Source organism: Tachysurus vachellii, chromosome 5 (assembly GCF_030014155.1).
Source record: "Tachysurus vachellii isolate PV-2020 chromosome 5, HZAU_Pvac_v1, whole genome shotgun sequence".
Lineage (NCBI taxonomy): Eukaryota > Metazoa > Chordata > Actinopteri > Siluriformes > Bagridae > Tachysurus > Tachysurus vachellii.
In genome coordinates, this window is record NC_083464.1 from 11,583,105 (window position 1) to 11,607,366 (window position 24,262).

Genomic DNA, 24,262 nt, shown 5'->3' on the forward strand with positions numbered 1-24,262 from the left:
CGCACGCCCTCGCTCTGTCTGCAGTTCCGTGCTGGCGCAAGCGCGTCCTCCCGCGTGTGTGCGCTCGTCCTCAGGCCAACAAAACACAAAGTGCATTATTCACTACTGGCTGCGTGACATTCAACGTAGACTTCTCCAGGGGATCAAAACGCCACGTAAGGTTGAGAAATGCGCTTTTTTCGCTAATTGGAGCAGCTTTTAAGATAATTGCATAATGTTTGAGCAGGATGCCTGCGCGTTCTCGGCTTCGTCATGTCAGGAGTGTTCATGGCTGCTCGTGCTTGTGTCCGTCGTGAACGGCGTCCATATTACTAGCTGAAGGGGGGAAGATATATACACACACACATACTCACACACACACACACGGAGTCCCGTGTTCAAAAACTGCCGCCATGTAGCCTGGTTATAACGATTTAATTTGATGGACAGACATTTTATTCACCTTGACGGGGATTTTAGTTGCGAAATAGATTTGTGTGAGAGAACAATGGTTTATTTATGATATTTAGCTACACTGCTAGCTAGGTAGCTAGCTAGCCGGCGAATGTATAAAGCTAGCTGGCTAGCTAGCCGTCATGCTAAATGCTAAATACATAATAGCCGCCGCCTTTAGGCAATAGCATAACAAGATGGTTGCTAACCGGGGTGGCTAATGCGGCAGGTAAATAATACAGATATAATTATTAGCCCAGACAACCATTAACTAACACAGAGCATGTTTGATATTTACAGGATACAACAAATGTGTTTATAAACATGTTTTTCACACCTCCGGCCTCGGAATGTCAGTAGCCTGCTGCTAGTTAGCAACATATTTTGACTCAGAAGCTAATATATTAGATGTAAAGATGTAAACTCATTTATTGATTATCGCTCTTAAATAACAGCTTATCCTGCAGGGTAATGTGGGGAAAAAGCTTGAAACGTTTAGGCTTTACAGGAATTTATCTATCTACTCATGTTTGAGTTAAACTGTTCAGAATCAATGAAAACATGTTTACATCTTGATCTCGTTTTAAATCTGTATCAAAAGTACAAGTTATTTATAGCATAAGTGTTTGTGTTCCTGAATCAAGAACAATAAACATCTCATTTCTCTTTTTCCCACCAGAACCCTGTTCCAGCATGTCAGAAACTTTGAAATATGTGGATGATGAACACAAAACTATTTTCCTGAAGATTTTGAACGAGCAGAGACTAGAAGGCGAGCACTGTGACATAGCTGTGGTGGTCGAAGACGTTAAGTTCAGGGCACATCGATGTGTGTTAGCGGCTTGCAGCAATTATTTCAAAAAGCTTTTTAAGAAGCACGAGGTGGACAGCTCCTCCGTCATCGAGATTGACTTTATTCGCTCGGACATTTTCGAAGAGGTGCTGAATTACATGTACACAGCAAAGATTTCAGTAAAGAAGAAAGATGTTAATTTAATGATGTCATCTGGACAAATACTTGGAATACGTTTTTTGGACAAGCTCTGCTCTCAGAAACGCGACATGTCCTCTGAGGAGAAAAATGACCATAAAAATGCCAAATATCCTTATGACCTTGTGAAAATGGGGCTTCAACCAGATGAACCCCAGTTAAACCAAGACAGTGATGTCCAGGTCATTGGGGACCAAGATGACACGCCTGACGATATTGTTGAGGAACCTCAAGGCAATCATGATCTAGACAAATCACCAAACAGTGCCCTGCGAGTGGAGGAAGCCACCTCACTATTAAAGGAGTTAACCCAGGAGGATGTACACAAGGTTGCCTGTTATGATCAGGACGTTGAAGCAATGGACACTGAGCCAAAAGAGCTTGCCGCTCACACCCAGACACTTGCATTTGCTGACAGCATGGGGGATGTTAAGGATGAGCAAGCTCCTGGATGGAGCACAGCTACTGCAGACATGAAGCTTGAATACCTGCTGTACGGCACCAGGGACCATTTCGCCTGCCAGGTTTGTGGGAAGACCTTTGTGGATGAGAACCGGCTGAGGAAACATGAAAAGCTGCATTCTGCTGAGAGACCGTTCATATGTGAGATATGCACCAAAGCGTTCACCACACAGGCACACTTGAAAGAGCATTTAAAAATCCACACTGGCTTCAAACCATACAGATGCGAAGACTGTGGCAAGTCTTTCATCCGTGCCCCAGATCTGAAGAAACATGAGAGGGTGCACAGCAACGAGCGCCCCTTCAACTGCCAGATGTGTGAAAAAGCTTTTAAACACAAGTCCCATCTGAAGGACCACGAACGGCGACACCGGGGTGAAAAGCCTTTCAGGTGTAGCTCCTGCACCAAGGCCTTTGCCAAAGCATCTGATTTGAAGAGACATGAGAACAACATGCACAGTGAGAGGAAGCAGCTGTCTTCAAACAGCTTGCAGAGTGAGACTGAACAGCTGCAAGCAGCAGCAATGGCAGCAGAGGCTGAGCAGCAACTGGAATCCATAGCATGCTCATAACATAACGTGTGTGTTCAATACACTCACACTAATGCACTGTAGAACAATCTTTTCTTACCCATTTCGATATGGTGAACAGATGCAGTCTTATTGTTTTGGTCATGTCTTAAGTTCATTTTTCTGAACTATTAGAATATCAGATCTTGATAGTTTATTAATTTTAGATGAATAAGTTGATTAACACTGTTGAATGTTTTTATTTTCTTCCAAATGTAAATGGTGCAAGATTTTTTTCCACTGTAAACTTCATACCAAATGTATTTGACTATTTGTGGCAGTGCAATGGACAATGGATTGTACTGACTACACTTGTTGACAAAGTACACATGCACAGTGCCAGTTTTGCTAAGTAAACAGAATTATCAAAATGCTGATGAAAATTGTCTTTGATGGTAATCTTTCCATCAACTATCTTGCAAGATGAAAAGATTTACATTATTGATATTTTTGCTGTAATAAAAAAAGCATTTCCAAAAATAGAGACCTTTGTGTATCTGTTGAATTTTGTGCGTTTGATCCAAACCTGTTGAACATTAAGTCATTCCTAATCATCACAATTTAGCTTCTGAAATGTAAAAACAGTAAGTGAACTGACTCGGCTAAATTGTTCCTAGGTATGAGTGTGAGTGAGTGTGTGTGATTGAGTGTGTGTGTATCTGAGCGCACATGTTGCCCTGTAATCTACTGGGTTTTCTTGATACGCTCCAGATTCACAGTGGACCTTACCAGGGTAAATTGGTTACTGAAGATGAATGAAAAGTCAAACCATGGAACATTTTAGAAAAGATTGTCCCAGCTGTGAACGATGAGGAGACACGTTTAATCTTGTTGCTGCTCATAAAGAGAAACGTGTGACCTTATTTAAAAACGTGTACTAAATGGTTAGTAGGTTTTCCTTGCTACAGAACAACCCGAAGACATTTAGAATAATACCTTTCCTAGTCAGTGAAACATTGCTTGTCTTTATTGGGCGTCACGTTTCCGACTGCTGTGACCAGATGAATAAATTAGCAGCGTGGCGTGACAATCTTGAGAGTTCGCACGGTTAATGCGCATGCGCAATTGGCGATAAGGAGCACTTGGTGTGAATAAGGTAAACTACCTTCGTCACTTCATTCCCAAAATATGAGTGTTATTTACCCAATTTAGTTACGCTGTTTATCTCTTTTCAAGCTTTTGTGTTAGGTATAGCTTGAAGACGAACAGTTCTGGGGGAAAGTGTATAATATATGTAGGTGGTGATTTCTCAAACTTGGTATGTTGAAGTCTCAGGTTTGGGTTTTTTTTTTCACACTAGACGCTTTTTTAGATGCTCATAAAAAACGTGGGATTTATCTTGGTCACTGTTCTCAGATAAGTTGTAAATTTTGCTTTAATTTTTAGAATAAGTTCAATTTAAAGTCTAGTGTTTGACATTCACTATGCTTTATTCTCATGAGCGCAGGTTATGAGTTTAGAAACCATGTCAGTGAATGTTTGCTGTTTTTTCTTTTAGTCCTTGACGGATCCATTCAGTATTAATGATTTTATTTTTCTCTCTTTTTAAAAGTTGGGAGAAATCACATAGTGCTCAAACTCAGTGATGAAACATGACAGAGGAAGGTGACCGAGCCAGAGAAGGCCATTCACACAGCAAGAAGAGATCAGCTGAGACAGGTGACCCCAGGTACAGAAAAAGAGCCTGTAATATTAGTATCTATGTTTAGAAGCAGTTTTTATCCAAAGTTCCTTACAGATAAGATTGCCATGTCTGATTGACAAAGCTAGCCCGGTTGCCATTCAAATCCATTACACTGCTTCTTCAAACGTCATTACTGGCTCTTCAAAATACACCAATTGAGCACTTTCCAGCAACATTTCACAAAATTTTAGAAACATTTCTTAGAGATTCTGGTCTATATTGACATTTTCAAGGTGCCTGCAGATTTTCTGGTGCATGTTTATGCAGCAAATCCCTGTTCTATCACATCACAAAGGTTTTCTGTTGGATTCAGATCAAGACTTCATAACATTTGGCTGATTAGATAATTACATTAATGGTTTGGTGTACAGATGTTCCTAATAAAGTTTTTCTGTGTGTATATATATATATATATATATATATATATATATATATATATATATATATAGACATTTTTATTCCGTTATTTAGCATTATGTTGCAAAATTTTATTTAAAACCCAAAATTGTGACCCCTTTCCCTGCCAAATGTCATAAATCATGTTTAATGCCAGGGTTAGGAAGAAAGCAAAATCAGGATCCAAGGAAAAACATGAAGTAGATGGAAAGCACCACAGATCATCTGCAAAGGTATGCTAGACATGAACGTTCATAATTTCTATTAGCCACACATGTATAACAAGGCTTTTTTAATTTTGCATCCACGCAGAACTCGCATTCGGGATCTGGACGCAAGCCTCTGCAGGAGTCTAAGATCACAAGGTGTGTTTGAGGTCTTTGGCCAGATAAATGAATCCATATTGTTAGTCATACCTCAGTATCCATACTATATGTGCTTCATATAGCTCTAAAAAATTGAAGTCTGATGCTGGGACCAGTGGATCTGAAGCTGAGGCCATTAAGTTGGTATGAGCTATGAAACCTTTTTTTTGTGAAATGTTGTCCATGTGATATCACTGTAACCATTCTTCTGGTCTTTTGTAATATTCTTTGAGCTTTCTTTTATGTAAGCAATATGCTTGTTTCTGATAGGATTCATATGAAGACTTGGAAAAGAGGCAAGTTATTTATTAGCTGTTTGTTTAAATGATTCCAAAATAGTATATATATATATATAGTGAGTAATATAAATGCTAGACAATTTATAGCATATCATGAATACAAATTATCTGTTGTTTTCTTAGAGTGGATGGAAACAATAACTTGGAGAAAATAATGCGACCACAAGGAACAGAAAATGAAGGATGTGAATTGTTAGTGGCTTGAAAACCTTTCAAAAATGTTTTATATTTTGTTGAAGCTGGGTAATATGACAGTATATTCTCCATATTGTGATAGATTTTCACAATACATGTTGTGATATAATGGTTATTGTCAGTATTTTTTTATTTAAAAAATATAATTGAAAGCTGTTTATTAGAGGTTTACATTTTATGAATCTTTGCATTTATAAAGTAATGTAACTTCAGCGTTAAAATATGTATCTTGAACTCAAAGGCAGCACTGCTGTTTTGCTGGCAGCTTGTTAGCAAGACTAAATATTATACTATATATTGATTTGTCTCTGTATTGTTAGAGATTTTTTACCTGTGGAAGCTAAGAATTGCAAGGTATGTGGTTTTTTTTTTTTTTTTTTCTCTACACGGTTGTGATTTGGATAGTATTAGACTAATTGCTTATAATTGTTTATCTTAATTTATTTCTAGTTGAGCAATAACGGCAATCAAAGCAGCCACAGTCACAAGGATCGCCACAAGATTACAGACGACAAAGATCTTAAACCCCAAGGAAGCAGGTGCAATTAAGGACATTGTCATTTCATGGGACCTAATTTATTAATAATAATATTTTAAAATATAACTTAATTTAATTCACATGAGATAATGTGAATACACTTATCAATTTACTCAGCATTCTCTAAAAGTATGAGAAATACAGCATGAGTGAATATGCATGAATGGTGGGGTGATTATGTAGCTTCTCTGTGGATGAACAATCATGTACATCAATAATTTCACAACTACTTGTAGATTACATGCATGACCTTGAATCCATTTGACTGAAGTCTTTACAGTTGATGTAGTTTTATTTGCATACAAATACCAGAATTCTCAATTAATTAGAACTGCAGTGTCAAATCCAGAAAGGGCCAATGTGGGGGCAGGTTTTTATTCCAACCAAGCAGAAGCCACACCTGAATCTTCTGAAAGCCAAGCTCAACTGATTAGACACGTGGAAATGGGTATGGTTCCTGCTTGATTGGTATGAAAACCTGCTCAGACACTGGCCCTTTGCAGATTAGACACCCCAAATAACAAATTAAGCAAACTTATCTATACCTGATCAAGTTTTGAACACATGATCTTCACCATATGTGGAACTGTTGGAAAAACACAGTTGTCTAGAATGTCATTGTATGCTGTAGCATTACAGTCTTCCTTCACCTGAGCTAACGGGCCCTGTTCTAGTATGATAATGCATCTCTGCACAATATCCGTGCTTTTTTTGGTCAGTTTATGAAGGTTGATGTGGAAGAACTCAAGTATCCTGCACAGAGAACTGATCTTAACCCCACTGATCCCTTATGGGATGAATTTGAGATCCTCTTCACCCCACATCACAACCTGACCTCACGAATGCTCCTTTTGTGACTGAATGAGCACACCTCACAACTCCTCAGCTTTGCCCCTAAATCTAGTGTAAAACCTTCCCAGATGAGAAGTAATTATAATAGCAAAGGGAGGTTGCATCTATAATGGGATATTCAGCAAGCACATATGGGTGTGATTGGTCAGGTATCCACATATTTATGCCAGGTGTGAAGCAATCCATTCATTCAGTGAGGAAACAATGAATATCACATAGCTACATAATACTAAATGGTGTGAAATAGTGTGCGTCTGATCTCTTCTGCTTTGCAGATCAGAAAAGGATTGGAAAAAGAAAGACAGTAACGGTTCGACTGATGTTAACTGTAATAAAATTCATGTAAGTGTAAAATTCAGGTATTTCATAAAATCATTTAAAATCTGTCAAATAATATTGATACTGTCTTTTTCAGAGTGATGCACATTTTAATTTTTCTGTGCTTTAACATAAATTGTTTTAGGTGATTTATTTCATTTGCTGTAATTAGAATAAGGTTATTGCATCAGATTATCATATGAATTTCATTAGTTATTCATCGTTTGTGATGCTGTTAATATGAAACTGTTTAACAGGCAAAAGTGAAGCAGACTGATAACAGCCACACATCTCCGACAGCTTTAAAAGAAGACGACGTTGGAGTGCAAATCTATGATCCCATCTCTGGCTGTACACAAGCCTGTGTGCCTGATGAGAATGATCTAGAGGTGAGAAAAGAGAAATCCAAGGCTGAAAAGAAGAGGGACAAAGAGTGCACTGTCAATACTACAAAAGATAAAACACAAGGCCAGAAGAAAAAAAGGAGCTCTCACAGCACAGAACATAATGAACCAAAGAAAAATAAAAAGCCCAAGAGGGAAGAGAAGGGCAAGAAAGACCATAAAGAAAAAGAAGCAAAAAAAGCTGAAGATGAAGCTGGTAAATGGAAATGGTAAGGAATGGAATGATAAACACTTAAGGATCGAGTACATATTTATTTCTTATTACCCTTTCAGCATGTAACCCAAACCAGTGGCTCTGAAAGTGAGGTCTATGAAACTTTTTTTAAGTTAAATACAGCAGTGTGAATCACAACGCTATACTTGTTGTTGTTGTTTTTACATCCAGGCCTCACGTGTTCACTTTGGAAAGCTCTAATAAATAAACAAACAACACTATTGTACACATTAACCTATGTTTATGAAATGAATGGATACTTGATGAATTAAACTAAGTACGTTTCCAAATCTATTATTCGTAAGCTTATTGTTTTGTGCGGAACTCAAAACCATCACCCGTTTCCGGCAGGACTATAGCTTATGTGACACAGTCATTGATTTGCGTGTATTTTAGTGCTCTGACTTAGTTTTAGGCTTTACGTTGTTCTGTATTCTTTTTTTTTTTTTTCTTTTCTTTTTTAACTGGAATGAGAGAGTGTTATGGTGCTTTGACTCTGCTGATTCGCTTTTCGGTAAAGTTTCTTGGGTGTCACTCAATCAGAAAACATGCTCGTGTTGCTGCATGTGTGCGCGTGCCAAGGTGAGTTAGCTAGATAGGCAAGTGGTTGCCATGGTTACGGTGGCTTTAATTCTCACATGGATGTTAGCCCCAAGTCTTTGAGCCATTTACTACCACATTTTTCTGTTCTAACATTATCAGAGTAGACAAAAAAAACAACAACAATATAATAAACATACCTCCTTAAGTTTTTTGTTTTTGTTAGGGTTTTTCTGAAAGAAAAAGCAGGTCAAATATTTTTCCTTATTTCAGTCCACCTGAAAATAAGTGCATTTAGCTTGTACCTGTTCTCATGACCATTTTGTCAAGCCTTCTCTATTAGGTCTGTAAATATGAAAGGCATATAGGACTGCTGTATGCTGGACAGATTCAGATACCATGAAGTGCCTGGTGCACAATAATTGTGTTGTTAATGCCAGTGGAAATTTGGAACTGATCAGCTCTGAAATCAGCAGCACTTTGGTGACTTTTACACATCATGTACCTCAGCACACTACTCTGTGTCTGTGGTCTTCTGTTTTGTATCTGAGTTGTTTCTATTCTTACATGTTTCCAGATTCCAGCAATAGGACTTGTGCTTGACTGTCTAATATCTAGCAGGGTGAAGTTTCACAAATTGACTTATTGTAAAGGTGGCATCCTATCACAGTACTGCGCTTGATTTCACTAAGCTCATCAGAAAGAATTGGCCTAAATGTTCCTAAATATTTGTGAATGCCGACTGCACGGCTGGGTCCCGAAATGATTGAAACCTGATACTTTTTTACATAAGTGTAGTTCATAAAAAATAGAATAAATATGTAAAATAATTAAATAAAATGTCACTATATCACTGCTGTATGTATTGTTACATATTGCAAAGTTGACAGCTTTATTCAAAATGTTTTTTCTCTTTTTTTTTTTCATTTTGATCTTACTACACCGTGGTTTTTTTTCCCCCTCCCCCTGTTTTTTTTACATGTTTGTTTCTTTTTCATTTACATTTACATCATTTGGCAGACATCATTATCCAGAGCGACATACAAAAGTGCTTAAGTCTCTATCAGTGGATGCATTAACTCTGGTTCACTAGGCTACAGACTTGTTCCATTGTGGTATTTGTACACTGCTCAGAAGTAAAGAAGGAACCCCAAGCGGTTGTATACTTTGAGTACTAATTTTTTTTGTAAATCCTTCTCTTAACAAAAGATATAATGCTTCAGTGATTTACACAAATGTCAGTGATGCTCTTATAGTGGGATAAAAACTCGCAGAATTCATTTATACATTATAGGGAGGATTTGTGATTGTAAGATATGATGTGTCTAATAAACTGGTAACTGTCATTTTTACATGCTGTTTTTGATGCACTTAGACATCTCACAGACAGGTTATTTGTTTGCTATAATATTTTGGCATTTTTTCAGCAACTTCCATAAAAGCTTTGAGTGCTTTTCAGTTATTTTAATCATGACTGTTGTGTAGGTGGGAGGAAGGGAAGCATGCTGATGGTCAGAAATGGAAAAGTCTTGAGCATAAAGGGCCTCTCTTCCCACCAGAATATGAACCTTTACCAAGCAATGTGCCATTTTTATATGATGGTGAGTGTTTATTCTACTATACTACATGGGAGATTTTCATTTGTCCAAAGCTGAATGCCATGGTTTTTGTTTTGCTTTTTTTGTAGGAAAACCTTTGCAGCTTAGCCTGGTTGCTGAAGAAGTAGCAACTTTCTATGCCAAGATGCTGGATCATGAGTACACCGCCAAGGAGACTTTTCAATCTAATTTCTTCACTGACTGGAGGGAGGTAAGCAAGCAATTTATCTTCTGTCCTCAGTACCTCACTTTTTCTGGTTTTGCCATCAGAAGCAGCTTCTTCATTAGGCTAGTATGTCCTGCTCTGTCTATAGGTAATGACAGAAGATGAGAGGAAACAAATCAAGAAGCTGTCCAAGTGTGACTTCGGCAAAATACATCAATACTTTTTGGAAAAGGCAGAAGAGAAGAAGAACATGACCAAAGAAGAAAAACAGGTTCTGTTTGGGACTTTTACTGTATATTAGTTCTATTGCATTAGGTAGTTAACTTTGCTATTGTACTTTTATGCATCTGAATATATGGCATTCATATATTATTATTTCTGGCACTTAGGTTTTAAAGGAGGAAGCCAATAAACTAACAGAGGAGTATGGCTACTGTCTGCTGGATGGACATAAGGAGAAAATAGGAAATTTTCGTCTGGAGCCTCCAGGGCTGTTTAGAGGACGAGGAGAGCACCCTAAAATGGGCAAACTGAAGAAACGTGTCCAGCCTGAAGATGTGATTATTAACTGCAGTCAGTAAGTAAAAGCTCAGATGGATAGAGGTTAAGGATAGAGATAAGCAGTTGATAACTTTACACAATACATTATACCACAGTAATATGGCCCCAGTAGGTTATTCTGTAGGTAATACAGTTATTCTGTATTGTTAATCAGTTTCCAATAAATGTTGGTCCATGGTGGTGTCATTTAAATGTGTGAACCGCTGAGACATAAGCAAATCTTTATGTAGATCCTGTTAATTACTTTTAACTGATGGGTTTTTTAAATCCTTAATGATCTTTGTTTTGGTCAGAGACGTGAAGGTCCCAGAGCCACCTGCAGGCCATCGGTGGAAGAGAGTTCAGCATGATAATGCGGTCACATGGCTAGCATCCTGGGTGGAGAACATCCATGGACACATCAAGTACATCATGCTCAACCCCAGCTCCAAACTGAAGGTGTAAAGCCTTACACATAGCTACTCCTTGTAATACTACATAAAACTAAAAGCAGTATTTTATTTTAATATCTACAGTGTATATATATCTACTATATACCTATTCTTATTTCTCTGAATATGCAAACAAAATTGCACAAAGGAGAGGTTTACAGTTGTATTAGTACTTTGGCTAAACTTTGTGCCTCTGTTACCTAGACATTTGACATGTCTAGAACTTTTTACAACGGAAATTATGTATAATCCCACTATTCAGTTTGGTTTTAAACGAATTTTAAGAAGTGTGAAAATGGCCTTAGATACACAAATGCAGTCCCTGTTGGTTTGTTTACACACTTTATGTATGTAAAAACTGCATGTTATAAAATGTTTCTATAGTGACATGTTATCAGAGACTGAGTATTAGTTTACAGTTATGTCATTTTGTTAGTTTGTGGACTGTGCGTCTAAAGAAGCTTTAATGTTCATGCTGAATTTTGTGTACTGTATTTTGTTGTCTTCCCTGTGCAGGGTGAGAAGGACTGGCAGAAGTATGAAACTGCCCGTAAGCTGAAACTGAGAGTGGATGCTATCAGGCGTGAGTACCGACTGGCCTGGACTGCTCGAGAGATGAAACAGAGACAACGAGGTGTCGCTTTATACTTCATTGACAAGGTGGGTTACTTCAGTGCTGTGCATCATGTTAAACATGGACCAATCAATTCACTAACATTTATAGCGCAGTATTAAAAAAGATACACAACCCCACTGTTGTGTATATACAAGCGGTGTATATCGTGCAGTATCTTAATAGAATACTGTGTGTGTGTGTGTGTGTGTAGCTAGCTCTGAGGGCTGGTAATGAGAAGGACGATGATACTGCAGACACGGTAGGTTGCTGCTCTCTGCGTGTAGAGCACATTACCCTCCACGAGCATCAGGATGGTCAGGACTACGTAGTGGAGTTTGATTTCCTGGGCAAGGACTCTATTCGCTACTACAACAAAGTGCCTGTTGAAAAAAAAGTGAGTACTGCTGTTCCACTGTAAATGTGTGAGTTTATGCTTTAAATATAACTCATTTTAATTAGGTCTGAGAGTGTGTGCACACCAGCAGAGTTCCACTGCTTACAGAAATAAGTAGATTTTTTTTTTTTTGCCATATTCACTACCATGTATTATATTTGTCTTCAGGTTTTCAAAAACTTGAAACTTTTTATGGAAAACAAGAATCCAGAAGATGACTTGTTCGACAGAATTTCTGTAAGCCTCGTGCTTCACTTTTGGTATAATCCATTACATATATTTATGTAGAGATCTATTCACAATCAAGAACCGCATTACATAAAATAAATGCATTAGTTTCATGTCCACCTCATTGCAGACCGTCTACCTCAATAAAAAGCTGAACGAAGCAATGCCTGGACTGACAGCCAAAGTGTTTCGAACTTTCAATGCTTCCACCACTCTGCAGGAACAGCTGGATAAACTCACCACAGGTCTGTGCACACACACACACCTTTCAGTAGGAGCAAATATACTGGCTCAGATTCTTCCTTTTCATATGCTTCAATTCCAGTGAGGTGGACTGGAGAAACTGAGCCAAGACTGGAACTTGATGACTGCATAATAAAAAATTAGTCATAACCTTTAGCAATCAAAAACTAACTTGCATCTGTCTGTTGGACAATTATGTAAATATTGAGTACTTTGTTGATCTCAATGTGTTGAAGCATTTTGCCAACTTCTGATTGTTCCATCTGCAAAGGCCACTTAAAATGTTGATTAAAAACACTGCATATGAAACAATACTTTCCAAACACAGCATAACATATTTACGTAGTTATTTCCCTTTATATAAGTCAAAGTACTACATTGTCGGGCACAAATACAGCTTATGATCTTTTTAAAAAAAAAAAAAAGCTTTTTTGTGAGCATTCAGCTTTGCAGTAAAGTTGTTCAAAACACTTTCAGGTTCTGTCTAATCTAGAGAAACAGAGCAGCACAAACTGGAGTGATTATTCTGCTCTAACGTGTTATCTTTATTTTTGATCAGTCACTAATTACAGAGATTCAGAAGGTTAAATAAAACAGTAAGAATTGTAGTATTATATTTTATTTGATGTATCTTAAAGGGGGCACGGTGGCTTAGTGGTTAGCACGTTCGCCTCACACCTCCAGGGTCGGGGTTCGAGTCCCGCCTCCACCTTGTGTTTGTGGAGTTTGCATGATCTCCCCGTGCCTCGGGGGTTTCCTCCCGGTACTCCGGTTTCCTCCCCCGGTCCAAACACATGCATGGTAGGTTGACTGGCATCTCTGGAAAATTGTCCCTAGTGTGTGATTGTGTGAGTGAATGAGAGGGTGTGTGTGTGTGTGTGTGTGTGTGTGTGCCCTGCGATGGGTTGGCACTCCGTCCAGGGTGTATCCTGCCTTGATGCCCAATGACGCCTGAGATAGGCACAGGCTCCCCGTGACCCGAGGTAGTTCGGATAAGCGGTAGAAGATGAATGAATGAATGATGTATCTTGTTGCATTCACATGTATCATTCCTAATTTATTTTATTACATATTCTTAATTAAGAATTATTGATTAATAATCAACTTAAGCATAAAAGAATTTCTTTCAATCACAGATTAGGAGTGAGTAACCAGGACAAAGTTTTGTGTGTCAACTCTGATGGAAAAAATACCTGATCTATGAAAATTGGGCAGTGCAGAAACATTAGCTTTCTCTTTCTGCCTCAAGTTATTATTAAATATTATTAATAGGTTTAGCAAGAGGTAATTTTGTAGACATGGTGTCACATTGACCTTTTATTTTCTGCCACTGGCTGTGTGTGTCTGTGGGCAGGTGTAGGGTGGGTGGGTTGTTGGGTAGGAGTGTGTGTACATGTGTGGGTGACTTAATGGCAGATACATTGGTGTAGATCTATTCTGATTTTATAGAACATAAAATGAATTTGGTTCATGTATAATGGCTTTTAAACCCTTACGCACGTGTCCTGTGTTGGTCAGACAATATGACCGTGGAAGAAAAGCTACTGGCATATAACCGAGCAAACAGGGCTGTGGCTATACTTTGTAACCACCAGAGGGCAGCACCCAAAACATTTGAGAAGTCCATGCTGGCTCTTCAGGAGAAGGTGAGACTGAGATTTCCTGTTCATTTTTACTTCTGTAAAATTGATCCTGTAAACACATTAATTATATGTATGTTTCTGAATTAAGTCTCATGACTTAAGATGTTGTGTCAAGTGTTTTTCCTGTAATGTGGTTTTCTAATCATTAACTTCAGGTCCTTGTAACATTTTAGTCCGAATCAAGCACATACACTAGTGCTGTAGTTAGCATTGAGGACCTGCAGCATCTTAGTCACAGCATTTAACAGATTTGGTACTGTTTATAACCCTGAATTTGTCTTCATTTTTTTGTATAAGTGTATATGTATAGCATAGTTAGTGTGTACAGGCTGAAATGAGGAGCTGATTGTAAACTACATTTATGGAGTTTGGCAGAAGGCCTTATCCAGATGCACTGTGGCAAATGTCACGGTGGCAAAATCAGGCAATGATTTTGTGACTGGTATAAGTCATCAACTTGTCCTTTAAATATCAGGTTTCTTTTACTTTGTCCAGTTCTGATCGGCCTGTTTTTTACTGATTTGAGACAGAACTGCAGCTCATTATAAACTTCAGTGTGGAAGATGTACTGGACTGTCTTAATGTTCTTACTGATTTGTTGTTTAGTTAACTATATTGGCACCAAGAAAACGACTGACATTGAAACTGACACACAAGCCAGGTTTATTAAAATCTAGACGTTGATGAAATTCAGGTCTTTTCTTTTATTTATTTATTTCTGCTAATTGCTTTTGGCAACAAAAAAGGAAATTCAACACTAAGCATGTTTGTGCAAAAATATCCTTAGGAATCTTGGCGTCGATTAAAATCAGAGATTGAACTACTTTGAGCAAATGCTTAATTTATCTCAGTGTTACTTGTGTTGGGACAATTATTACAGCAACGAGCCAGAAGAGATTATTCTTTTTTTTGTATTACATTGGTGTACTGAATGGATTATAAAAAGAAGACAAACAGGACAAATCATTCACATGGCACCATTAGTGCTGCAAGACTTGTGGCAAATGTTTTAAATGAAACGATTTATAATATGGAATTTTTGATCAGGAGTATATCTTCAAATACTAAAAGGACAAAATCGGCATTTACGGATTTCATTCTGACACGATGTGTCATCACGTCGTATTTTGACAGCTGGTATCTGACTACAAGCTGATGTGATTTGTCTGGTGTCTGTTTCACTACAGCAGATAGTTATCCAGCAACTGGATCAAAGTCTGACATTCACTGTGTGAGAAAACGACACTTCACATCAATGTTTTAGACGCCTTAAGTAGCCTTTTGTTAAATTGGCTCTTTACCAAATATAATCTCTGCAGGCACATAGCCTAAATTAGATTCATTATTTAAAGAACATGTTTTCAAAAATGAATTTTGGTCATATCCTGTTTGCATTTTTGAGTGCTTGCCAGAATTCATCCACAGTGACATCCGACAGGACATATGGTACACTGATTGATGATCGCAGTCGGACAGACATCAGAGCTGATTTTATCTAAATAGACACTAGGTTATCGGTAGCATATCAGTAGTAGGCTGTCATTGCATTCTGTGTGTTCTGCTCTTTCTCTATCCATGTGAAGATGCTTAGGTGGGTGTTTTTGTGTTTCTACAGATCAAAAAGAAAAAGGAGGAAGTGGAGAAAGCTAAAATGGAACTAAAGCAAGCAAAGAAAGATCACAGGGAGCAACCGTCGGAGAAGTCAAAGAAGTAAGAAGTCAACACTGAAACGAGCACCATTGTGTATTTACTGGCTTTTGTGTGGTGTTTTGGAGTTGATTCAAGGTTTGCCTGATGAATGTTGTGTTTTACACAAAGCCTTCTGACATTTTTGTTTAAGAGAATCTATTCCGACTGGCAACGGCTGTGATTGTTTAAAGAATGAAGTGATATTTGTGCAAAGAATAGCAGGTTTTAATTGTGACTTTCATTTGTAAATTTGTATCATTTCACAAACCACAGTATGAGCTTGTGGAGTTATCTGTCGTTTTGCTTTACTAGCAGGTATAACTATAATGGTAATAATACAGCAGAAAGAAACAAAATAAACATCAATGCGTATAAATGAATCTTAAACTCGCTAAAAGCTGGAAACGCTGTAAGTAAAGGCACCAACGCTCTGCAGCATGAACACACAGCAGTACATCAACGCTCATCTGCATATTGTACCTGAAGCATGTTATTTCTCTGAAAACAAGCCTCCCTCTCGTTCCACTGCTCCCTGTTAGGCTGGTGGAGAAAAAGGAAAAAGCTTTGAAGAGACTTTCAGAACAGTTAAAGAAGCTCAAGCTGCAGGAGACGGACCGAGAGGAGAACAAGGTCATCGCTCTGGGCACTTCTAAGCTCAACTACCTCGACCCCCGCATCACTGTGGCCTGGTAACATGTTCCACATTTCACACTACAGCATGCAATTTTCTGCTGCTGGTTGGCTTAATGAAAGCTGCAGTAAAGTGAATTTTGCCTTTATAAAATATTAGGTAAAATATTAAAATATTGCCTTTAGTGTTTGTAAACAAAAATGGATTAATACGCAGCCTGTTTTCAAAAAGTCTCAAGTAGCCGAGCAACTTGACTCTGCTATATATATTCGATTCAAATATTTTCTTTATGAATGAGTGACATATTAAAGTAAAATGTTACCTGCCTATTCAGCTAAACTAACACTTTTCTTTGATATGGTGTAACTCTAAAAGATTCTTATGCTTTGGTGTCCTGACAGTGGCTAAATGATTCAGACAACGCCCAGACAGATTTACATACCTCGTAGTAGAGCCAAGGCTTTACACTAGAGACAAATTGAAGGCATACAAGTCTCTTGTGAGCATGTTCTATCTTATGATTAGAACATCAAGGATGCCATGGTACTGATAGCAGAGATGTTGCCCAAACAGATGCTCTGAACTCATTTGAAAGCTGAACATGGACTTTATAGGCAACGTCTCAGTAAGAGCATGGTCTATTTATTAAGTGAAATCTAGCTATTTTCTTAATGTCTAATTCATATTGTTTTTGCAGCTCACCTAGAACCTATGTTCGCTACATAGAAATATAAGTGTTAAATCGCTAATAGCAAACAGACTTTACTTGTATGATAATTAGCTACTTGGCAAAGGACATGAATGCAAAGATGGAGTGCCACAATTCAGTTTTAACCCCACCCTCAACTTCCTGTAACTACACCTGTCCTCTGTTGGCTGGGAAAGGTGTCGGATTCAATAGTGTGTGCTAAAAATGAAGGTGTTTATGAATGTTTTTCTGAATCTGACGCCCAACAGCATAATGCGACATTTTAGAAAACAAATTTTGGCTTGCAATTGAAATTCACTGTAGTCTTTTGATATGATTTTGCAACCAGGAGGTGCAGCTGACATCAGACTGATGTATATTACTAAGGACTATAAAATCATAATTCATTTATGTGCATACATTATGGAAGAGGTTTTATTTATGTGAATATCACTTTAACTCCTACCTAAGCATCATTGCAGTCCTGCTTACACTCCTTCTTGGCAATTATACTTCCCTGATGGCAGTGGCCTCTTTCAGCAGAATAAGACACCCTGACACTGCACACATCGAGGCTCATTTATCTTTTAATAAAGTTGTATTCATGTTTGCTTAAGCCAAAATGGACAAAAATTTTCTGCAAGGTTTACAAGTTGCAGAAAGCCTGATTTTCTTCGTACTAATGTGAATATGTTGATCACTCGTATAGTACACAGCGCATACCCAACACATCTCATTAGCATTTAATGACACCCACAAAACTAAAAGTTCAAGGGCACAGACAGCTGATCGTGGTAAAGACTGAAATGCAGCCTATGGTGATTTTCATTCAGAATAACTGATGAGGGAAAAGCTGAAGTGGAAGGTATTTTGTCTCACTTCTATGCCAATAAAACTATTGACTAATGTATAATACCAATAATAATAAGTGTGTGCTAAATCATCTGTCAGCAAAGCCGTTTGTTTTACAGCCTCTGGATTTGCCCAGACGGTCTGTTGGTGTAAGACCCACTAGTTTTATCATTTTAGAAGCTGCTGCTGCCCTCCTGGGATTTTCATACTCAACAGTCTGTCTTAAAAAATCCAGTGAGCAGCAGTTCTGCAGGCTGAAATGCCTTGTTAATGAGACCGGTTAGAGGAGAATGGGTTCTCGGGACTAATCCGAGCTCAATGAAAGGCTATGATACTAAATAACTACTTTTTTAACCACTCGCCTACATGGTGAGCAGAAAAGCATCTCTGAACACACAATACACCGAGCCTTGAGCCAGATGAGTTACTTCAGGTTCCATTTCTGTCAGCCAACACAGGAATCTGAGTGGGCACTGGCTCACCAAAATTGGACTTTTGAAGAAAGGAAAAACATTAACAGGTCGTTTTCCAGTGTTCAAATAATATATATTTTATATTTCATAGAGCAGAAGGTGACTTGGTGATAAAATTGGCAAATTATGTGATGTGACCAACCACAAGCGAGTTATGTTACTGGCAAATCATGAAGGTGATAGTGAAATTGTGCATTTATTATTTAAAAATCATTAATTAATGATTTGATGAGGGATTGTGCACATGACTCACTTGGCTTTCCAGCGAAGCCCTGAAGGTCTACTCTGATTTTTGGGACAGCACTCTGGTGACCATGACGCATCTGGTGCAAATTATAAGGGAGCAGTAAAGACAGTATTTCCCCTTTTGAGTTCATGTTTTTTAGCTGCTTTTTTAATTCTCATTGTCTTCAATTTTTGTTGTATGGAACCACTGTGAACAATGAAAACTGAAAATGAAAGCTGTAGCTTTGCAGGACTTTGCCTCACAGGTTTACTCAACAATGCTTTTTTGCTGTTAAGTACATTATGTAGTAAAATGTAGTGAAATTCCAGACCTCATCTGTTCTAGTCATAGATGATTAGTGTAATGTAATTACTCTGTTTTGTTATAGCTTGGTGTTGACCAGTCTCTAAGAATTGCATGTGTGGATATTTCATCTGTACTGATTAGAGAAATGTTTGTCACAGGTGTAAGAAGAACGGCGTTCCTGTGGAGAAGATCTACAACAAGACTCACAGGGCGAAGTTTGCCTGGGCAATTGACATGGCTGATGAAAACTTCCAGTTCTAACACTTTTTGTTTCTTTGTTCATTTGTTTTTCCTTCTCATTTCCAGTCTTTCATTTTCTTTTCCTTTTTTTTTTTGACCATATTGAATAGCTACTATTCATTTTTCTGTGATGCGTCTTCTTTTTTGACAGCCTTGGTTAAAAAGACTCTTGTGAGATGTCTCTTGCGGATTTATTTGTGTAGTAAAATGTGAATACAAAGCTGAAGGTCATACTTTGGTTTCTTTGCTTCTGAATGAAAAGGTGTGTGGCTCATGGATCCTCTATTTTCAGCAGCGCAGAGAGGCTATTTGTGAGGAGGGGAAAAAACAAACCTTGCCCTACAGTAACACTGACAACATTTGTGCTTAAAAGCTGTCCAAACATTGGAATACAACACCAAGCCTTTTAAATGGTTTGCAAAGAAAATGTTTCCAAGTATAGACAAGCTTGCAAGCACAAGTTCAGTATATTCCTCTGCTTAGACTAGAAGCAATAATAGCATTTTAGATGTGAGTGGTAAGGGGATGTAAGCTGAAATTATTCCTTTTATTATGCAAACTGTAACACATATAGTGACTACAGATTGAGTGTCAGGTTCACATGTATAATCTGTGTGATGTCCGTAATCGTTGCAGTGTAAGTCTCAGACAAATCCTGCCTTTTCATATGTCCCATGATTTATTCAACAGGGTGTCCAATATTGGACATGGGGAGAACAAATGTTCAACAAATGTCAATCTGAATATGTTGAGCAAAATCTGCCAAAACATGACACAGTGGCTGCATAGGGATTAAGGTGAATGTGTAGAACATGTTATAAATAATAAATATCATTGGTTCCTGACTCACACACACTGTATATGACCATTAATTATTGAAAGCACTGAATGAAAATATTTAATTTAAAAAGGAAAACGAATAATAAAAATATCAATCAGGGATTTTTTTAGGTGTCGAAACTAAATAAAGCAGTGTTAACAGTTAATGATTGTGATTATAGTTATCTTTCTGCCCTTATTGCAAATAATTAGAAAACTCGGGTTAAGACAGTAAAAAAATAATAATACACACAATAGAGTGTGGGGTATGCAACAAGAAGATGCTAAGATGCAGCTGAAAGCAAAGTGCTTTTACCTTTACAAGCCCAAAATGGGTGTTTTGTGAAGTGTTTTTATTCTTCTTATTCTCATCATTTACATGGCTTGTGTGTGCTTTTTTTTTTTTTTTTTAAAACTGATAAAAGCCATGTTCTATTAATCGATTTATAATTTACATCAAATTTATTGTAACATCTGTGAAAGAATTTACTTCCTGTTGTCACTTGTTATAGCAACTATAAATAGTTTTACCTTCTCCATCGTTGCTTTTTCTTACACACAACGCAGCTTGTCATGTTGCCAAGAAACTGCAAAGGCTGCAGTCTATAAGAATTTCCTGTAACTGAAAATGTAATTGTAGCTTCACGTCTGGATGTTACACAGCGCTGACCCTGGGGACTCGACTCAAAATGCAAAATGTCAAAATCTACACGCAAAAACTTTTATAACAACTTTTTTCTTCATCTACGAACATGAGTCTGAGCTAAACTACTGTCTTCAATTGTGCGGTTATATTCAGGATTCAAGAGTTTCTCAAGTGTACAGTAAACTAGTAAACTGTATGTCACACCCTACAGTGAAATTCTTACTCTGTGAATCCTCCAGCAGCCTAACATATTTAAGGGCATAAAAAAATGAATAGACCTACAAGGATGGAAATTATGAATTTACAATTACAAAATTACTAATAGCGCAAAATGCAATAGACGAAAAGACAGATATTAATAGATAGATGTGTATAGATTATGACTAAACAGAATGGAGAATGCAAAAGTTCTTTGTTGTAATTAAAGTGAACTATTCTCTTAGTCACTAAGATAAAAGTAGGCCTCATCCACACATGTAGAAAGTTGGCTCTTAAAGCAGCCGTTACTAAAAGACAGCAGAACAGTTCATATATATATAAGAAGTGGTGCAGCAGAGCCGACAGGTTCTTTTAAATTCAAACTCAAAAAAGTCTTTGAAAAGACATCCAAAGCCTAAGATTAGGAGAGCATCTTTGATGATAGAGTGATCCAGTAATAGTCTATGCTGCTTCTTCCTGCACAGAAATGTGTGTGAAATACTTGAGCTGGAATGTAAACCCCATGAAGGACAGCTTCTTTAAGCAATTAGTGGTTTGTTTCTCTTCAACCATGGCCGCCATCAATCTCTATTGTTCTTTATTGTTTATTGCTGCTTTTATTGCTATAGTCTTTTGCTAAGGATTTTTTTTCCTGAAAGGTCTTTGTAGCAGGAGAAATCATTAGCTAACATTTATAACTAAAAATACACCAATGATTTTATTGCAAAATGGCATGACATGGCTATTTATGGTTCTTAAAACAAACTCAGCACATTAGACACAGTTTGGCAAAATGAAAGCTATATTGTATTTTACTGAACCGTATTTAGCATGATAATGTGGAGTCGGGGGGGCACGGTGGCTTAGTGGTTAGCACGTTCGCCTCACACCTCGAGGGTCGGGGTTCGATTCCCGCCTCCGCCTTGTGTGTGTGGAGTTTGCATGTTCTCCCCGTCCCTTGGGGGTTTCCTCCGGGTACTCCGGTTTCCTCCCCCGGTCCAAAGACATGCATGGTAGGTTAATTGGCATCTCTGGAAAATTGTCCCTAGTGTGTGATTGCGTGAGTGAATGAGTGTGTGTGTGCCCTGCGATGGGTTGGCACTCCGTCCAGGGTGTATCCTGCCTTGATGCCCAATGATGCCTGAGAGAGTCCAATGATGCCAATGAATGTGGAGTCAGTCTTTGGCCTGACGATATTCTAGAGTAGAGTTGAATGATCAAACTATTTGCCTCTTCTCCACATTGCAGTATGCAGTGATATTAGCATGGCTGAAGGGAGGAACACTACCTGCTGTAGGATATGGTATTTGGGAATGATAATGTACTTGTTTTATGTTTGACATTTGGACTAACGTCATCTCTTTCATTTGATGATTGTAACTGTCTGTCTTGAGTGTGATGTTTTTGTAAATTTTTTACTTGGATTTAAAAAGGCTGAAAATGTTTCCATGTAGAATACAAAAAATGGTTTGTTTGCTGCAGAAAAAACAGTCTGATAAAAGGTAGGGTAATAGTTTGCAGCTACAGTACCAAATGTTTTCCTTCCTGTACTTACGCATAGATCTTAAAAGCATACTTACATCTGAATAGTTGACCTATTCCTGCAGCTTTCTTTTTTTTAATTTTTTTTCCCCATTTTTGCTAAAAGGACTGAGTTAGTAAGAGCTCTATGGTGAAGAGCACACAGGCCAGTTAGTGGCCAAAGGTACAAAGAAGAAATTGGAAATAAAATGGTACCATTCAATCATAATAAACATGACTGTGTGTGTCCTTGTACAGAATCAGTGTCCTACAGAGGTTACATCTTATTGCAGCTAACAAAGGTAAATATTTTTTTTTATTATTTGTGGAGTTCTTTCGGAGGAAAAATATTTTAATCTGTCTCTTTTGTGTGCATATGTACGTGTGCACGTGCTTATTAGAAGGACTTCTTTTGTTGGTAAGCTGCAGAACAGTACAGCAGTGCTGTGTCTGCAAATGCCTTGAATCTTCATAAATATTCCTTCAGCACCAGTGAAGCGAAGCCCCATCTGGTCGCTCTCCGTTTAGTGCCCTACCCAGCACCACATCAAAGTCCTGTGCAGCCCCTCCTGAAGAATAAGAGGAAATCTGGAACAAAGTCCACTTCCTTTCACAGCCCAGACGCTCACAGGGTGAGTGCTACTTTGTTTTCCAGCTACACAGAATGACTGGAGGACTGTGGGCTTTGCTTATGAAACCCCTCCATTTAATGTGGTTCGTGCACTTTGAATTTGCTTTGAGTCAAAAGCATTGTGACACTGAAAAATAAGTGTGTTAGTGACTTCCAGCAGGCCAACTGTAAAATAAAATAAATCAAAAAAGAACCAATTGAAACTGTGTGCATGATTTGATCTTATTGATCCATGAGTTCACATAAATTTAATTTTCTGACACCTGCATCCACTCGCTCATTCCTGTTTGATGTTATAGATGAGCTCTGGCAGCAGAGTAACTCTCATTAATATACAGCACTTGTTTTCACTCTCTGTGGGATATCATACAGTGGTATTGGACGCCCACAGTATATTAGAAATGTTTTGAGGGTCTGGAAGATGTTTGGTGGGTAAGAAAATGCATAATTAATTGAAACTTGAAGCTTAATTTCACTCTATTCATAGAATATGCAGAATTAAAAGGACAGATGGGATAGATAGATAGATAGATAGATAGATAGATAGATAGATAGATAGATAGATAGATAGATAGATAGACAGACAGATAGATGGACAGAGATGAAAAAAGATAGATAGATAGACAGATAGATAGATAGATAGATAGATAGATAGATAGATAGATAGATAGATAGATAGATAGATAGATAGATGGACAGATAGATGAAAAAAGATAGACAGATAGATGGAGATAGATAGATAGATAGATAGATAGATAGATAGATAGATAGATAGATAGATAGATAGATAGATAGATGGACAGATAGATGAAAAAAGATAGATAGATAGATAGATGGACAGATAGATGAAAAAAGATAGATAGATAGATAGATAGATAGATAGATAGATAGATAGATAGACAGACAGATAGATAGATAGATAGATAGATAGATAGATAGATAGATAGATAGATAGATAGATAGATAGACAGACAGATAGATGGACAGAGATGAAAAAAGATAGATAGATAGACAGATAGATAGATAGATAGATAGATAGATAGATAGATAGATAGATAGATAGATAGATGGACAGATAGATGAAAAAAGATAGATAGATAGATAGACAGACAGACAGACAGATAGATGGACAGAGATGAAAAAAGATAGATAGATAGATAGATAGATAGATAGATAGATAGATAGATAGATAGATAGATAGAT

At 37.7% G+C, this 24,262-nt stretch overlaps 2 protein-coding genes across 6 annotated transcripts; both read left to right on the plus strand.

Moving 5' to 3' along the window:
- Positions 1 to 2,934, plus strand: zbtb14 (zinc finger and BTB domain containing 14). 3 transcript variants are annotated; one of them, XM_060869764.1, is made up of 3 exons: positions 178 to 525; positions 571 to 661; positions 1,112 to 2,934. In XM_060869764.1, the coding sequence occupies exon 3, from the start codon at positions 1,126 to 1,128 to the stop codon at positions 2,455 to 2,457; it is 1,332 nt and encodes a 443-aa protein (XP_060725747.1). In that variant the 5' UTR covers positions 178 to 525; positions 571 to 661; positions 1,112 to 1,125; the 3' UTR covers positions 2,458 to 2,934. The 3 variants fall into 3 exon arrangements, with proteins under 3 accessions (XP_060725745.1, XP_060725746.1, XP_060725747.1); XM_060869762.1 differs by lacking the exons at positions 178 to 525; positions 571 to 661 and adding an exon at positions 1 to 155; XM_060869763.1 differs by lacking the exons at positions 178 to 525; positions 571 to 661 and adding an exon at positions 6 to 160.
- Positions 2,935 to 3,443: 509 nt separating this feature from the next.
- Positions 3,444 to 20,290, plus strand: top1mt (DNA topoisomerase I mitochondrial). Of its 3 annotated transcripts, none has more exons than XM_060869756.1 (24): positions 3,444 to 3,550; positions 4,007 to 4,123; positions 4,692 to 4,767; positions 4,847 to 4,899; positions 4,983 to 5,043; positions 5,170 to 5,195; positions 5,322 to 5,390; positions 5,714 to 5,747; positions 5,844 to 5,932; positions 7,059 to 7,125; positions 7,359 to 7,714; positions 9,745 to 9,860; positions 9,947 to 10,068; positions 10,172 to 10,294; positions 10,413 to 10,600; positions 10,878 to 11,022; positions 11,532 to 11,675; positions 11,843 to 12,025; positions 12,194 to 12,285; positions 12,362 to 12,498; positions 14,015 to 14,142; positions 15,755 to 15,849; positions 16,368 to 16,517; positions 19,163 to 20,290. In XM_060869756.1, exons 2-24 carry the CDS (start codon positions 4,047 to 4,049, stop codon positions 19,263 to 19,265), a joined length of 2,634 nt encoding a protein of 877 aa, XP_060725739.1. In that variant the 5' UTR covers positions 3,444 to 3,550; positions 4,007 to 4,046; the 3' UTR covers positions 19,266 to 20,290. The 3 variants fall into 3 exon arrangements, with proteins under 3 accessions (XP_060725739.1, XP_060725740.1, XP_060725738.1); XM_060869757.1 differs by lacking the exon at positions 3,444 to 3,550 and adding an exon at positions 3,636 to 3,712 and having other exon boundaries at positions 12,194 to 12,262; positions 12,384 to 12,498; positions 19,163 to 20,288; XM_060869755.1 differs by lacking the exon at positions 3,444 to 3,550 and adding an exon at positions 3,638 to 3,712.
- The last annotated feature ends 3,972 nt before the right edge of the window (positions 20,291 to 24,262 follow it).